Genomic DNA, 14,419 nt, shown 5'->3' on the forward strand with positions numbered 1-14,419 from the left:
TAGAGATGAGGTCTCGCTGCCCAGATGGGTCTCGAACCCGTGGGCTCAGGCAATCCACTCACCTCAGCCTCCCAAAGGCAAGGGATTATAGGCTGAGTCTCCGAGCCCGGCTAGGAGAGAATTCTTAAGGCTAGCTGTGACACTGTTACATCTTTCTTTTAACTTCACCTTTCCATCAATTGTCTAGAATAAGAAATGTCTAAAATCTTTCTTTTCCCACCTGGAAAATTCTCTTTAAAGCCCAGGTGGTAATTTTTCAGGTTTTTACCATATATTCTTGGGGAGGGCACAAAGAAGGCAGTCCCAAGATGTTCCAAAATTCACTCTCAGAAATAGACTTCAGACAAAAGACCACAAATGCCCCCTAGGGATGAGGCACTTTAAACAAAACTCCCCTAAGAGCATGACACATTCGGATCAAAAGTGGGAGTGGGTTGCTTGAATCTTACATGTCTCAGATGCTCAGTCTTTTCAGACTGGCCACCTGACATGAACCTGACAATTCACACCCTCCAAATAGTGGAGACTAACTAAGAGAGAGAGGGAGGGAGTCCCACTTAGTCAGAAAGTCAAGCCCTCAAGGACATAAAGATGAGACAAGAAGGAAACCTCATTTTTTTTTGTTTGTTTCAGGGACTCGCAGTAGCATTTGTCTTTAACAGACACCAGACTAGTCAGAACTGTGAAACTGACTAGTTTGCAGCGCTGGCTGAAACCGCAAGCTTATAAGGTTCTAGGCCCATGTTCTGCCCTCTGGTCACTCAATTAATGACAAACACAGAAGGACAAAGAGCAAAGAAGATGATTAGACAAAAAGTCATTTCTGAGAGAAACAAGGATCAAACAAGATGAATATTCAAACTGCAAAGTACCAAAAGTAAACCAGAGTCTCTACAACCCAAGACTAGTTCCACAAATGCTTTCGCTCCACCCCCCCACCCCCCGCCCCGCCGCCAATAATCAAAACCTTGCAGATGAGGCAGTTTGATTTTTACCGTCCACCCACCAGAAGTGCACAGAGAAAGAGAGAAGCCAGGGCTAGGCTAGGTGAGAATTCTTACCCCTCTGCAGGCAGAACAGGTTCCTGGGCTCTCTTCACTTTAGCTTCCACAAGAGAAGAACATTTTGTTGTGTTTTTTTTGTTGTTGTTGTTGTCCATCCTGACAACTATGCCAAAACTGTGGTGGCCATGGCTGTTGGCTCCCTAAGGGTTCGCCGAAAAATCACTGACATGAGACAGATTGCTTCACAGGACAAAAGGCACCTTTCTCGCTCTCCAGCCACCTTGGCAGCTGCTTTTGGTTGGGGTCCACCCTGCACCTAAGGTAAGAAGGTAGTGGCCGCAAAGAAGATGAAAAAGTTGGGCTTGGTGGCTCAGCCTGTAATCCTAGCACTTTGGGAGACTGAGGCGAGAGGATTGCCTGAGCCCGCAGGTTTGAGACCAGTCCAGGCAACTTGGCGAGACCTCAGCTCTACAATAAATTAAAAAAAAAATTAGCCGGGTGCAGTGGTGGACGTCTATAGTTCCAGCTACTTGGACGGTTGAGGCAGAAGGATCGCTGGAGTCCAGCAGGTCTACGCTGGGGTGGCCATGAGTGTGCCACTGCACTCCAGCCTGGATAACAGAGACTATAACTAAAAAAAAGAAGGAGGAGAAGGAAAGTCGCTGGAGTCCATCAATTCAAGGCTCCAACTCATTATGAAAAGTGAAAAGTACATGTTGGGGTCCAAACAGACATTGAAGATGATCCGACAAGGCAAAACCAAGTTGGTCCTCCTTGCCAACAACTGCCCGGCTTTGAGGAAACCTGAAATAGAGTACTATGCTATGTTGGCGAAAACCGGTGTCCATCACTACAGTGGCAATAATATTGAAACGGACACAGCGTGTGGAAAATGCTACAGAGTATGCACACTGGCTATCATTGATTCAGGTGATTCTGATCTCACTAGAAGCATGCCAGAACAGACTGGTGAAAAGTAAATCATGCAAAATTGTTCTTTATAATAAAACTTGGTAGAGCTTGTTTAAAAAAAAATAGGAGAAAAGGCACACAACTTTATTTAACGTGTATACACAGGAGCCTTCAGAATGAAGTCCCAATTCCCCATGAGTTACAGACACTTAAACACCATCTTGAGGTGGCAGAAAGATCGGGGGGCTTGGATTCTGGTCAAACAGGTCATGGGAAGGGAAGAAGAGGAAATCTATTGAGGGACAACAAATGATTGCCGGGGGAAGATGCACAGATAAAAGTGCTGGGCCAGGCTGACTACATTCTTCTTTTCATGTCCTGTAATAGATAATGAGATAACAGGGAAGGGAAGGAAAGGCGGTTGTTTTTCTTGGTGGGTCCACGTGGACTTTATGAAGACAGAGGGAAAGTCTCCTCCAAGGTCTGTTGATTTTTAAGGGTTTTTAATTCAAAGTACTCATTATACCAAAAAGCCATATTTGGAGGTAAATTTCCCAGCACTCGCTCATGTACTTTCTGTCTCTCTCTCTTCCTCTCTTTCTTCCACACATGCACAGATGTATGAACACACATATTTTAATCTGGACCATTAGAGGGTAGGTTGCAAACATGATGTCTCTTTACTCTTGAATAATATATGCTTTTTAAAAATTGGAATATTACATGGTCACAATATAATTGTCAAAATAAGCAAATTGACTTTGACATCTTACTTTAATTTACAGACCTTATTCAGAGTTCACCAAATGTCAACATAATGTTCCTTAGTAGTAAAAGAAAAGACCAGATTACAAATTCAGTTGTCATGTGCTGTCTTTTTCAACACAAAAGAGGTCTTCGGTCACTCTTTATCTTTTATGACTTTGACTTTGTTTTTGTAATTATTTTTTCTTTTAGAGTAGTTGGGGTTCGGGTGGGGATTGACTACACATGTAGGTTGCCTGCAAGTGACATTTGGGCTTCTAGCTGGCCCTCTCTCCCCCTGATAGTTGCCATGTGTACCCCTCCATTCTCCCCCCCCATTCTCCCCCAGTGGTGTCCAGCATCTGCTGATTCTACCCTTGTGCTTGTGAGACAAGTGTTCAGGGCTTGCTTATGAGTTCCATGTTTTTGCTATTGTGAATAGTGCTGCAATAAACATACATGTGTGTGACTGTCTTTTTGGTAGTGATTTGTGTTCCTCTGGGTATATTCCCAGAAAAAGGATTGCTGGATCCTATGGAAGCTCAGTTTTTAGTTCTTTGAGAAATCACCACACTGCTTTCCACATAGGTTGAACTAGCTTACATTCCCAGCAACAGTGTAGAAGCATTCCCTTTTCTCCATAGCTGTGCCAGCACCTGTTGCTTTTTGGCTCATTAATTGATAGCCATCCTTACCGATGCTAGATGGTATCTCATTATAGTTTTGATTTGCATTTCTCTGATGATTAGTGAGGCCAAGCATTTTTTCATATATTTGTTAGCGACTTGTATATCATCCTTTGAAAAGTGTCTGTTCATGTCCTTTGTCCACTTTTTAATGGGGTTGCTTTTTTTTTTTCCTTTCAATTCATTTGAATTCCTTGTAGATCCTGGCCTTTGTCCAATGCATAGCTTTGTTAGACTTTTGTCTAATGCATAGCTTGCAAATATTTTTTCCCATTTTGTAAGTTGTCTCTTTACTCTCTTGATGGTTTTTTGGTTTTGGTTTTGGTTTTTGCTGTGCAAAAATTTTTCGGTCTCATAAGATCCCACCTATCTATCTTTGCTTTTGTTATATTTGCTTTTGAGAACTTGGCCATGAATTCATTGCTTACACTGATGTCCAGGAGGTGTTCCCTAAGTCTTCTTCTAAGATTCTTATTAGTTTGAGGTTTTGCATTTAAGTTCTTAATCCATTTTGAGTTAATTTTTGTATATGGTGATAGATAGGGGTCCAGTTCCAGTCTTCTGCATGTGGCTAGCCAGTTTTGCCAGCAACATTTGCTAAATATGATTTCCTTTCCCCAGTGTTTGTTATTGATGGCTTTGTCAAAGATGAGTTGGTTGAGGGACCATGCTTTTATTTCCAGATTCTCCATCTTATTCCCTTGGTCTACGTGTCTATTCCTCAATCAATACCATGCCATCTTAGTTACTGTATCCTTGTAATAAAGTGCAAAGTCTGGAAATGTGATGCTTCCAGCTTTGTTCCTTTTGCTGAGGACTCCTTTGGTTATTCACACTCTTTTTTTGCTTCCATATGAAATTCTCTATTGTCTTTTCTAGGTCTGTAAAAAGTGACGTTGACAATTTGATAGGGATTGTACTGAATCTGTAGATTGCCTCAGGTAGGATGAACATCTTGACAATATTGTCTCTTCCGATTCATGAGCATGGGATGTTTTTCCATTTGTTTGTATCATCCTTGATTTCTTTGAGCAGTGTTTTTTAGTCCTCATCGTAAAAGTCTTTCACTTCTTGGGTTAGGTGGATGCCAAGGTATTTCATTTTTTGGGTAGCTGTTGTGAATGGAATTGTGTTTTTATGTGGTGCTCAGCCAGCTTGTTGTTGGTGTATAGAAATGCAACTGTTGGTTGAGCTCCGTGGCTTAGCCTACAGTCCCAGCACTTTAGGAAGCTGAGTTGAGTGGGTTGACTGAGCTTGTGGGTTCGAGACCAACCCAGGCAACTTGTTGAGACCTCTTCTCTACAATAAATTAAAAAAATTAGCCGGGTGTGGTAGTGCACGCCTGTAGTTCTGGCTACTTGGAAGGCTGACGCAGAAGGATCACTCGAGCCCAGCAGGTCGACGCTGGGGTAGCCATGAGTGTGCCACAGCACTGAAGCATGGGCGATGGAGTGAGACTCTAACTGAAAAAAAAAAGAGAGAGAAAGAAATGCAACTGCCTTTTGCACACTGATTTTGTATCCCAAGACTACTGAAGTCATTTATCAGTGAGAGGTTTTTGACAGACTTTCTAGAGTTTTCTAGGTATTGAATTAAGTAATTTGCAAAGAGGAATAATTTAGCTTCCTCTTTTCATATTTGGACATCCCTGATTTCCTTTTCCTGCCAGATTGCTGGCTAGGACTTCCAGTACTATATTGAATAGGAAGGGCGACAGCGGACATCCTTTTCTTATTCCAGTTCTTAGGGGGAATGCTTCCAGCTTCTGCCTGTTAAGCATAATGTTAGCTGCAGGTGTGTCATACAAGGGGGGAACCTCAAAAAAAAAAACCCAGAAATCATTTTGGAGGGCAGGTCCCTTGTAGTACAGACTCCTCCCATTAGGTAAATATTCTAGGAACTCATTGGCATCAGTGTACCAGCTAGTGTTGTTGTAAGAGGCTGTGTTCAACTCCAGTGAATATTTTTTGGAGATTCTTTCCATGCGGTTTTCCCATTTCATGATGGGTGACCTGACAACACCATGCTGAGTATTCAGCAGTTTTGATGCAAAACAGCATGAACCTCCAGGCCCCACCCTCCCTATTCACCTGATCTTGCCCCAGCAACTTTTTGTTTTCCCGGAGGGAAAAAAGTCCTCAAGGGGAAATGTTTTGCTGATGTGGAAGAGATGAAACCAAACACCGCAGAAGCATTAAAAGGCATCCACATTGATAAGTTCACAAATGTTTTGAGCAGTGGAAAAAGCATCTTGATAGGTATATTGCATCAAATGGAGAGTACTTTGAAGGTGACTGAAGTTTTAGCATGTAAGAGTACACATTTGTTATAATAAGTTCTGAGGTTTTTCTGGAGTTCTCTCCTTATAGGTGGCTCTTATTATTTTGAGGAATGTTCCTTTGATGCCAAGGTGTTTGAGGGTTTTTATCAAGAAAGGATACTGGATTTTATCAAATGCTTTTTCTGCATCTAATGAAATAATCATGTGGTTCTTGGTTTTACATCTGTTAATGTGATGAATTACATTTATAGACTTACACATGTTGACCAGTCCTGCATCCCAGGAATGAAGCCCGTCTGGTCATGGTGGATGATCCTTGAGATGTGTTGTTCGATATGATTTGCTAGAACCTTGTTGAGAATTTTTGTATCGATGTTCATTAGGGAAATTAGCCTGTAATTCTCTTTCCTTGTTGGGTCTTTGTTCATTTTGGGTATCAGGATGATATCAGCTTCACAGAATGAGCTAGGGAGAATTCCTTCCTTCTTGATTGCCTGGAATATTTCCAGTAGGATTGGTATCAGCTCTTCCTTGTATGTCTTATAGAGTTCAGGTGAGAAACCATCTGGTCCAGGGCTTTTTTTGGCAGGGAGGTTTCTTACAACTGAATCAATTTCTAAGATTGTTATTGGTCTGCTTATGGTTTCAATTTCTTTCTGTTTTAACCTTGGGAGGTTATGTGATACTAGGAATTCCTCCATTTCCTCTAGGTTTTCTAGTTTATTTGTATACAGATGTTTGTTGTAATCTCTGATAATCTTTTGAATTTCTTCAGGGTCAGTTGTGACATCAAATTTTCATTTATAATATATAATATTTTTAAAAATTGTGTTTATTTGGGCTTTCTCTCTCTCTCTCTTTCTTTTTAGTTAATCTGGCCAGGGGTCTGTCAATATTTATTTGTTTGTTTATTTATTAATTTATTTTTGCGTTGGATCCTTACTCTGCCACCTAGACTGGAGCGCAGTGGCAGGCTCATGGCCACCACAGCCTTGACCTGCTGGGTTCAGGTGATCCTTCTGCCTCAGTCTTCCAGGTGGCTGGAACTAGAGGTGTGTGCCACATGCCTGGCTAGTTTTTTGATTTGTTGTAGAGACGAGGTCTCGCCATCTTGCCCAGACTGATTTTGAACCCATGGGCTAAAGCAATCCTCTCGCTTTTGCCTCCCAAAGTTTTGGGATTACAGGCATGAGCCACCATGCCTGGCCCTGTCTGTCAATTTTATTTATCCTTTCAAAGAAATAGCTTTTTGTCTTGGTGATTCTTTCTATGAGATTTTTGGCTTCTGTTTCCTGCAATTGTGATTTTATCTTAGTAATCTGGATTTTTCTTACAAATTTAGGATTTTTTTCCTTCCATCATCTCTCCTTCCTTTCTTCCTTCTTTCCCTTCCCTTCTTGAATTTAGGATTTCATTCTTCTTGTCTTTCCAGCTCCCTTAGGTGTGACCTTAGGTTGTTGACTTGAGTTCCCGCTATTTTCTTGATATGTGCATGTAGTTTTATAAACTTCCCTCTTAACATCACTTTCATGGTATCGCAGAGGTTTTGATATGTTGTGTCTTTGTTTTCACTTGTTTCCAGGAATCTTTTTATGTCTGTCTTGATTTCTGTGTTGAGTCAAAAGTTATTCAGAAGCATGTTGTTTAATTGACTTTTACTTTTTAAGAGATGGGGTCTCACTATGTTGCTCAGGGTGGAGTGCAGTGGCTATTCACAGGAGCCATTATGGTGTGCTACAGCCTCAAACTCCTGGCTTCCAGCAATCCTCCTACCTAAACCTCCCAAGTAGCTAGGACTACAGGTGCATGCCACTTTGCTTGATTTTACTTTTTTTTTTTTTTTGAGTTGTGGTCTCACTCTGTCACCCAGGCTAGAGGACAGTGGCATGCCTCGCGGCCTCTACAGCCTCAACCTGCTGTGCTCCGGCGATCCTTCCGCCTCAGCCCTTCAAGTAGCCAGAACTACAGACACACGCTACCATGCCCGGCTAATTTCTTATTTATTGTAGAGACGAGTTCTCACCAAGTTGCCTGGATTGGTCTCAAACCTGCAGGCTCAGACAATTCACTCGCTTTGGCCTCCCAAAGTGCTGGAATTACAGGCTGAGCCACCGAGCCCAGCTGACTTTACATTTTTTAAGAGGACAGACTAGATATTTTGTAATTGAGATATTCTGTCTCCAATTTGAGTTTGTCTTTTGTTTCCTTTATAATTAGATCAGAGTTTTGCAAGGTACCACAAAAGTGATATTGTGTCCTTCACATGATGTCAACTTGTCCTAACATTGATAGTATTAACTTTGATCAGCTGATACATTCATTCCCTAGATTTCTCCACCGTAAAGCTACTATGCTTTCCTTTCTAATTAATAAGTATGTTGGGGGAGGGGAGATAATTTGAGACTATGTACATATCCTGTTCTTCATTAAATTTTACCTTCTAGTATTAACCCCATTGATGATTGCTGCCAGAATCAATTATTATTGTGATAGTTGTCAACTTTTTTCTTTTTTTAGTCATTAAAAAAATTGTTATTGTTGTAAAATACACATGCATACTACTTACCATACCATTTTTAAGAGTACAGTTCAGTGGTATTAAGGCTACACAATCTGCAGGTATACTACAAAACTAACAGGATGTCTTTCTCAGTATATCTCACCAGAAGGCCCATGATGTCAGTGTCCTATTATTGCTGAAGTTAACTTTGATAAGTGATTAAAGTAGTATCTGCCAGATTTCTCTTCTTGGCTTTTTTAGAAAGTAAATTTACTTAGTAATATTTCCTTAAACTCCAGTTATTATTATTATTACTAACAGCAAAGATATTCACTGTTTTTCATAGTCTTAAGGTTTTAAACCATCTGCATATGATTTATTTCTATTTCCAGTCACATTTTCCCCCAAATTTTAATGTAACGTCAATTTTATCCTACATTTTTCTTTCCAAAATCATTTGTAAAGCAGAGTATGCTGATAGCTATGTTATGTTCTTAGGCAATATTGTAAGAAACTATTAGGAGGTTAGGCTTAAAAGCTTATACCCATGGCTTCTCAGCTCCTGCTCTTAGTTGTGTTATTCCAACAATGTACTCCCATATGTTAATTTGATAAGCCTTAATAACCTATACTTACTGTTTGTTCATCAATCAACATTTATTGAGCACCCACTATGCACCTGGCACAGTGCTAAGCTTTGGAAGCACACCTAAGACAAAATACAGTCACTGTTCTCTTGGAGTTTATATTCTAGTGGGGGAAAAGAGACAATAAAGAAATGAATAAACCCTTATGTAGCATATCAGGTGGTGATAAAGAAACGTGCTATGAAGAAAAAAACACTAGGACAAGAGTGTGGAGAGTGATGTGGTTGCGTGTGAGAGGTGTGATTTTATTTTTTAATTTTTAAAAATTTTTTTACTTATTTTACAGTTGTGGGGTACAATTCAGGGTTAGGTATAGAAATATTCATTGTGCAGGTACCCTTGTGGATGAGGTGTGCCCCCCTTCCCCAGGCAGATCTCGACTACCGTCAATCCCACCTCCCTGCCTCGCCTCCCCGCTGCCGTTTCCCGCTACTGTCAATCCTTTTCTTAGAGTATTACGGTAGTTGCTCAAGGTCCACTTACGAGTGAGAACATGTGATACTCAGTTCTTTGTTTCTGTGAAAGATCATTCGGTATTATAGACTCTAATTTCATCCAGATTGCTGCAAAGTTTGTGATTTTGTTCTTCTTTATGGCTGCGTGATATCCCATTGTGTATGTATATGTACCACGTTTTTTAAAATCCAGTCCTCTTTGATGGGCAGCACAGTTGGTTCCATGTTCTTGCTATTGTGAACAATGCCGTGATAAACATACGTGAGCAGATATCTTTTTTATAGAGTGATTTGAGTTGGCATCTCACTCTGCCACCCAGACTGGAGTGCAGCAACACATTCCTGGCCACCACAGCCTCGACCTGCTGGACTGAGGTGATCCTTCTGCCTCAGCCTTCCAAGTAGCTGGAACTACAGGCATGTACCACCACACCCAGTTAATTGTTTGATTTATTGTAGAGATGAGGTCTCGCCAAGTTGCCCAGGTGGGTCTCGAACCCATGGGCTCAGGCAATCCTCTCACCTCAGCCTCCCAAAGTGCTGGGATTATAGGTGTGAGCCACATGTCCAGCAGCGTGATTTTATTTAGGAACGTCAGGGAGGTTTTCTTCAACCTCTCCACGGAAGTGTCTTTGTAGCAGAGTCCTGGGAGGTGAGGGAGAGCCATGGCGGATAGAGGAGCAGCCGGGCTGCCTTTGGGCCCTGGGAACCACAGGTGCAAAGTTCCTGAGCTTAAGCAGCTCCAGTTAGGCTCTGGCTCTGTCTGTTCAGGGGTTCACAGGGGAGCCAGGTAAATGGGACTGGGTGGCTGAGGGGCAGTCCCCTTGGTCCTATGGGCCGTAGTAAGGACTTTAGTCAGTGAGCAAGCACCTAAAAATGGCTCAGTGGCTAATATCAAAAGCAGAAGGAATCACTGAATTACCAGAGACAGTATTTCCATGACTCAGTTAAATTCCTGGCTATGGAAGGCACTGAGGATAGTTCGAATCGAGTGAAATAGAGCCAGGAAGGGGAATGGTTCAGTACAGTACTAAATGAGACATCACTGCGAAGGTAGAAATGAAAAGCACGAAATGCTTTTCCTTGATAATTAGATCAGAGTTTTGCAGGCGTACCACAAAAGTGATATTGTGTCCTCCTTGGCGCCATATATCAGGAAGGACATGGTGTCAACTTGTCCTAACATTGATAGTATTAACTTTGGTCAGTTGATACAGTCAGCCCCTAGATGTCTCCTCTGTAAAGCTACTGTTTTCTTTTCTAATTAATAAGTACGTTGAATCTCTCACTGACTTCCCATTGAATTTGAGCATTCAGTGCTTATCTAGTGTTTGTTTTGAAAATGCAAATGCGTTCCACCTGAATGGCATGCAGGCACACCTCAGAGAACTGTCCCAGAACACTGCCATGAGGCGAGTATCGCAGGAAGGCAAAATCACGCATCTAAAACTTATGTTTATCCCGTACAGTGATCTATTGAACGTGCAATAGCATTATGTCTAAAAAAGAGCACATACCTTAATTTGAAAACACCTCAGAGTCAAAAAATGCTGACACAGGGACTTGGACTGAGCACATGCTGTTTGAAGAATGGTGTCGGTAGACTTGCAGGATTGCCATAAACCTTCCGCTTGTAAAAAAATGCGATATCTGCAAAGCACAATAAAAAAAGGTATGCCTGTGTCAGGGAATAATTTGAGCGTGATGTGCGTTCTGCATAATGTGAGTCATGCAAGCTTTTGTCTTTGAGAAACACTAGATAAACACAGAAAACTGCACCCCAGGCCAGGTGTGGTGGCTCATGCTTGTAATCCCAGCACTTTGGGAGGCTAAGATGGGAGCACTGAGGAGCCCAGGAGCTCAAGACCAACCTGGACAATATGGCGAGACCTCGTCTCTACAAAAAAATAAAAAATAAAAAAAAAATACTGCACCTGGTTGAACTGAGCTACCCAGGAATGCACAGAACGTACATGTGCAGCCCTGATCAGGATGACAAGCTACACCATCCCCATTTGGGGTCCCAGCTTTTGTGGGATTTCAGACATTCCTCCTTCTACCCCTTCACCATAGTTCACAAGCAAACACCTTTCCAAAGGCCTCTGGGTGGACAGAGCACTTTCCTCCCTCTCATGACCCCCTTCTTCTCAGCCTCCTTTGTATATTTCCTCCCTGTCTTTTTTTCTCTCTTCCTCTCACACAGGAGGTGGGTCTACGAACCAGTGGGCGAACAGGCAGGAGTGTAGGAGACACAAGGCCCTTGGATCTTTCCCAAGCTGAAGTGCCATGCTGTTGTAGTGGAGGATATCTGCATTTTCTAACCACGGAACATGTGTGAACCTGAGCTGCCATTTTTATGAGGTTCTTCTGTTGTTGTTTTCAGTGTCACTGATGACGTTTTTGAGTGTTCTGTTCCTAACCCCGTTTTCCCCGTGGTTTTTATTGCTGCAGTGATGTTTAGGAATAAACGTGTTCCGATCCAGCAGAACCTATCGCATTTCTGTAACAGATATCAGACAGCCATGGTAAAAATCATTTTCGGGTCAGGCCCACACGACCTGCTCGTGCCATCCTTGAAAGGATGGCATTTAGGCCACAGTGGGACTGAGGGCACCTGGCTGATTCCCTGTGGGGCTAACTTTGCATCCCAGCAGAAGGCCGGGGAGTCCCCTCCTGGGTCCTTCTCCAAGCACCGGCCTGTTTCACATCTCCTCCTGAGGTGCTCTAGCTCCCAGAAAGCCCTGGCTTCTTGCACACTGGAAACTACACACTGTCATCCATTCAGGTGGCAAAAATGACCTCCTGATGGCAACTGCTGAGCCAGGGGACTCACTAGACAGGGGGTAACTAGAAGTAACATGTGATGGTGAGGAGGTCAGGTTGGACGGGCACATAACGAACAGATTCAGCAGACCTTTGATCAAGTAATTACAGTGGTATCTGCCAGACTTCGCTACTTAAATTTTTTAGCAAGTAAACTTACTTGATAATGTTTCCTTAAACTCCACAGTTATTACTATTACTGAAGGGCCACTGCCAGGCGCTAGCAAACCACATCTCCTCCCTTTTCCTGGAAAGGGGCCCAAACCCAGCCCCCGCCTAAAATGGCGACCTGGCAAACAAAGGGGGCGTCTGAAACGGCACTTTCCAGGTTCTTCTTCCACAGTCTGGCTCACCTTTTCCCGCGCCCGCGAAAAATCCATCAACCTGGATGGAGCTCTGCCAGCCGACCAATAATCGACTGACAGGTCGCCCTAAGCCCCATAAAGGCTGGCGCGCCCCTGCTTCAGTGCTACAGCCTGACCCTCAGGTCCTGTAGCCCACCACGTTAGACCCAGTAAATCTCTTGGCCTTAACGGGTGTTGAGTCTCACCGTGCGCCACCGTCTTTCAATTACCATTAACAATAAGGATATTCATGGTCTCTCATAGTCTTAAGGTTTAACAGCACTGTGCATCCAGAGGAACTTGGGGTGATGGAGCGGGAGGCTGCCCAGAGGGAGGGTTTTGACCAGAAATCTTACACGAGTCAGAACCAACTAGAATAAGCACAAAGGAGACCCTCGTAAGGGTGACTGGCTAAGGAATATTCTGTGAGCATGACTTCCTGCGTTCCCACATGCCTCGTGGGAAGCGGCTTGGTGTTCTGCCTGTCCAGGGGAAGTGCTTCGGGTCTCACAGAACCCCAAGTGGGGTCTTCGTAAGCTCATTCTGCCGCAATCACGTTTCCTGGAATTCCTTTGGGTCGCGGAAGCAAGTCATGTCCCCTCGACATAAAATCCAGGTTCTAAGGACAAGTTCTCACCAGACAACTGGAACCAACTTGCTTTGTTTTCCACAGATTAAATAAAGCATCACATGAGCGGTCCCATTGTATGATGTGTGTCCCCAGACTCTGACAATCGGGCTCAGGCACCGGGGAGGCTGCGAGGACCCCAGCCTTTTTCGCCCAGCTTAGAGAGACTTGGAGGCTGTGCTCTGAGGCAGTGGGAAGCCACACACAGTGTTTGGTGGCACACGCTGGGTTGTGCTCTGTGAAATTACTCTGTCAGCAGGATTTAGGAGGAATTAGAGGAGAAGTTATATGAAAATGGGAGAGTGTGGGAGAATGGAAAAGATGCCAACCCCTTATGGAGGAATACTCAATAGCTTAGGGAACTGAGAGGATGGGAAGGAAGGAGGAGGGGAACATGGCGGCCTGAAAATTCGCCACTCAGAGCTGATGCAAGGAGGTGGCTGACTGACAGCCCCAGCCGCTGGCCTTCTGGAGCCATCACCGGGCGTGCTGAGGGCCTGTCGCCCAGAGCTCAGTGGGGGTGCTGGGGCAAGCCTGTCACTGCAGGATGCCAGCTCCTCTCAGTCGGCTCTAATAAGCAGTCTCCATGGGCTTCGCCCAGTCTTTCCTACCACCACATGGCCGTCTGAGGGTCCTCCGACCAACCTCCCGCCTTCTCCCTCTCTTCTTCCAAGGCTGCAGGCTCTCCCCATCACCTCCTGCTCCCTCTCTTCATGCTTCACGTCTTCAGGAATACGAGAAAGGGCCGGGGGTGGTGGCTCTCGCCTGTTAATCCCAGCACCTTGGGAGGCCAAGGCGGGAGGACTGCTTGAGTCCAGGAGTTGGAGACCAGCCTGGGCAGCATAGAAGGTCTCGTCTTTATAATACATCCAAAAAATAGCCAGTGTGGGGGTGCACGCCTGTAATCCCAGCTACTCAGGAGAGGGAGACAAAGGCATCTCCTGAGCCCAGGAGGTGAGGCTTGAGGTAGCCTGGGCAAGAGTGAGGCTCTGACATTTAAAAAAGAAAAAAGAAAAAAAAGAGTACAGACGAGGTTTGGGGCCTGGTCCGATCTGCTCTGCGGGCACAGAGAAGGGCTACCTCTGTGCTATTTGCAAAGTGTGCGATGCAGCCAGGAATGGTGGTGTGTGCTTGTCATACCCGCTACTCAGGAGGCTGAGGCGAGAGGATCGCTAGAACCCAGGAGTCCAAGGCAGCGGGGAGCTGTCACCACGCCCCTGCACTCCAGTCTGGACGGTCTAGCAAGGCTACCGTCTCAGAAAACAAAAAGAAAAACAGCCCCCGTCGCGCTGCGGTTCCGGCTTGCGGCGGCCTCCTCACACCTTCGAGTCGGACCTCCACGCGGCTAGAGGGGCTGGGGAGCGCATGCCGCCCCCGCCTCCCCCACCGCTGCCG

General features: G+C 44.3%; 1 protein-coding gene across 1 annotated transcript; it reads left to right on the plus strand.

Moving 5' to 3' along the window:
• Positions 1-1,189: 1,189 nt before the first annotated feature.
• LOC110594813 (60S ribosomal protein L30-like) lies at positions 1,190-2,041 on the plus strand. Its single transcript, XM_021708536.1, has 2 exons — positions 1,190-1,210; positions 1,664-2,041. The coding sequence occupies exons 1-2, from the start codon at positions 1,190-1,192 to the stop codon at positions 1,982-1,984; spliced, it is 342 nt and encodes a 113-aa protein (XP_021564211.1). The 3' UTR covers positions 1,985-2,041.
• Positions 2,042-14,419: the final 12,378 nt, after the last annotated feature.

The sequence above is a fragment of the Carlito syrichta genome, unplaced genomic scaffold (genome assembly GCF_000164805.1).
Source record: "Carlito syrichta isolate Samal-C Ts95f unplaced genomic scaffold, Tarsius_syrichta-2.0.1 Scaffold142887, whole genome shotgun sequence".
Lineage (NCBI taxonomy): Eukaryota > Metazoa > Chordata > Mammalia > Primates > Tarsiidae > Carlito > Carlito syrichta.